Source organism: Eurypyga helias, unplaced genomic scaffold, assembly GCF_000690775.1.
Source record: "Eurypyga helias isolate BGI_N326 unplaced genomic scaffold, ASM69077v1 scaffold39696, whole genome shotgun sequence".
Classification (NCBI taxonomy): domain Eukaryota; kingdom Metazoa; phylum Chordata; class Aves; order Eurypygiformes; family Eurypygidae; genus Eurypyga; species Eurypyga helias.
In genome coordinates, this window is record NW_010259202.1 from 1 (window position 1) to 2,952 (window position 2,952).

A 2,952-nucleotide genomic window follows, 5' to 3' on the forward strand; every position below is an offset into this window, starting at 1 on the left:
CTGTGATTCTGTGATTCTATGATGGCATCAGACAGGATTGTGCTCATGGCCTACCAGGCTGGGGCAGCTCTGTGGCTGTGTACATCCTGCCTCACTGGTCCCTGGGTGGGCCTGGACCTGTCAAAGCTTGGGGTGAGGATACGGGACAGGCCATGTCAGGGTGTTCCTCTGGTCGTCCCCCCTGCAGAGCAATGGAAGCCACTGAAAGTGGAAGCCACTGAACCCCGAGGAGAAGAAACGATATGACCGAGAGTTCCTGCTGGGCTTCCAGTTCATCTTTGCCAGCATGCAGAAACCTGAGGGGCTGCCCCAGATCACCGATGTGGTGCTGGACAAGGTCGGTGCGGCCCTGGAAAGTGGGGCGGTGTGGGTGGTGCCAGGGTGGGGGGCTGGCTCCTCTTGCTGCCTTGTCGTGGCAGGGCAGAGACTTGACCTACTGTGCTCAGGGTTCTGTTGCAGCACCTGCAATGAGCCTTGAGCCTGGGGTGGGGGGCACCTCTGGGGCCTTCTTTCCAGTTCCTTGTCCCGGCGCTGAGGCTGGGGGATGGATCCGTCCCGCTCCTCTGCCCCCCGGGCATCCTCAGCCCTGTGTACCTTCTCAGGCCAACAAGACCCCACTGCGGGCGCTCGACCCCATCCGCCTCAGCGGCATGAACTGCAGCCCTGACTTCACCCCCTCCTTTGCCAACCTTGGACGGCCCGTCATGGGCAACCGCAGCCTGGTGAGTATCCCATCGCTCCACCCCGTGCCCTCCCTTTCTGCCTCTCCGTGATGATCAAGCCTTTGAGCCGCTGTGTCTGGGCCACTGATGTCCCTGATGGAACTGAGGATCTGAGCAGGCAGATGGGGACACCCCGGGAGCCGGCACAGCTGGTCCCGGAGCACAGAGCTGAGTTTGTTTTCCCTGTGTCAGCCCTCAGGGTTGGGTCCTCGGCGGTCCCAGCAGAGCCAGAGGAAGGAGCCCCGCAAAATCATTGCCACTGTGTCCCTCAATGAAGATGTCAAGCTGAACAAGGCTGAGAAGGCCTGGAAGCCCAGCAGCAAGCGTGCCTCCGAGGAGGAGGATCCTGAGAACATCAAGACGCAGGTGGGAGCTGGGGCGGGTGGGCACCGGAAGGGCAGGAGAGGAGACGTGCCTGGCTCTCGCTGACTCTGCTGTCCTCGCAGGACCTGCTCCGCCGCGTCCGCAGCATCCTCAACAAGCTGACACCCCAGATGTTCCAGCAGCTGATGAAGCAGGTGATGGAGTTGTCCATTGACACGGAGGAGCGGCTCAAGGGTGTCATCGACCTCGTCTTCGAGAAGGCCATCTCGGAGCCAAACTTCTCTGTTGCCTATGCTAACATGTGCCGTTGCCTTACAGGGGTGAGCAGGAGCTGGGGGGGAGGTCTCCCACTGAGCTGGCAGGCGGCCCTTTGGGTGCTTGAATCTCTGTGGGGTGGGGAAACGGGAGTGTATGGATGGAGGACCAAGAATAGCGTGTAAGCAGAGCATCAGGAGGGTGCGGGGTGGCTTTTCCCCGGTTTGAGCAGTGCCTGGGCCGTCACTGGCCAGCTTTTGGGGGAGACGCAGCTCACGCTGCTTGCCCCGGGTTGTGCCTCTCCCTGCAGCTCAAAGTGCCCACAACAGACAAGCCCACGGTGACTGTGAACTTCCGCAAACTGCTGCTCAACCGCTGCCAGAAGGAGTTTGAGAAGGACAAGGATGATGACGAGATCTTTGAGAAGCGTCAGAAAGAGATGGACGATGCCAGTGCTGTGAGTTGGGGTGGGAGGCTGCGGCCGAGGGATGGCGTTGGGCGTCCTTGAGGTGACTCTGTGCCCTGAGCTGCCCTGCTGTGCCCTCCCCGCAGCCTGAGGAGAAGGCGCGCATGAAGGACGAGCTGGAGGAAGCGCGGGACAAGGCCCGCCGGCGATCCCTGGGCAACATCAAGTTCATCGGGGAGCTCTTCAAGTTGAAGATGTTGACGGAGGCCATCATGCACGACTGCGTGGTGAAGCTGCTCAAAAACCATGATGAGGAGTCTCTTGAGTGCCTTTGCCGCCTGCTTACCACCATCGGGAAGGACTTGGACTTTGAGAAGGCCAAGGTACCCCCTGCCCTGCCTTGCCTTGCCCTGTCCTTGCTTCTGGGAGGGATGTGACCGTGACTCTGTCCCTCTACAGCCCAGGATGGACCAGTACTTCAACCAGATGGAGAAGATTATCAAAGAGAAGAAGACATCATCCCGAATCCGTTTCATGCTGCAGGATGTGATTGACCTCAGACGGGTAAGGAGTGCGGCCTGCTGTTGCCTGGGGACTGTCCTCTGTCCCCTGCTCGGTCCCGTGGAGCTGCTGGCCTGTGTCCTCTGAGTGCCAGCGGCCTCTGCGTGTCCCTGGGAGGGGAGAGGTGGGTAAGCAAGCTGTGGCCAGCCCCAGAGACACCATGCTAGCCCTCAGCCCTTGGCTAGCATGGTACTAGTAGTGGGCACACAGTAACTGGCGGCTGTTTAATGCAGGGGAGCTCCAGAAACTGAGCCCTTTTGTGCCAAAAGCTGCCACAGCACAGGGGGAGCTGTGGCTGAGGGTGGAGACTGGCTTGAGGCTTTGAGGGTGGGACAGCTGGGAAGGCGGAATGTCTCTGGCTCTCTTCTCCAGCCAGCTCAGTGCTCTCTTCCCTCCTTCCCTGCCCTCTGCAGAATAGCTGGGTGCCGCGGCGAGGAGACCAGGGCCCCAAAACCATCGACCAGATCCACAAGGAAGCAGAGATGGAGGAGCATCGGGAACACATCAAAGTGCAGCAGCTCATGTCGAAGGACAAGAGGAGAGGACCCCCCGGGCCGCCCTCCAGTGGTGAGTGCCTGGGTTTGGGGGGCATCTGAGGCTGCCAGGGCTGGGTTGCTCCCACCGGGCACCAACGGAAGTTGGGCTGTGCCTTACGTTTGTCCCCCTCGTGCCCAGGGGGGCGCG

The 2,952-nt window shown here is 60.7% G+C and overlaps 1 protein-coding gene across 1 annotated transcript in view; it reads left to right on the forward strand.

Moving 5' to 3' along the window:
- The first annotated feature begins 265 nt into the window (after window positions 1-265).
- EIF4G1 (eukaryotic translation initiation factor 4 gamma, 1) overlaps window positions 266-2,952 on the forward strand; it is a 6,371-nt gene continuing 3,684 nt past the window's right edge. Inside the window, 8 exon segments of the mRNA XM_010154606.1 lie at window positions 266-337; window positions 585-722; window positions 915-1,088; window positions 1,169-1,366; window positions 1,612-1,758; window positions 1,854-2,090; window positions 2,167-2,271; window positions 2,682-2,915. Of these exon segments, the coding sequence (XP_010152908.1) occupies window positions 287-337; window positions 585-722; window positions 915-1,088; window positions 1,169-1,366; window positions 1,612-1,758; window positions 1,854-2,090; window positions 2,167-2,271; window positions 2,682-2,915 (1,284 nt within the window). The 5' untranslated portion in view covers window positions 266-286.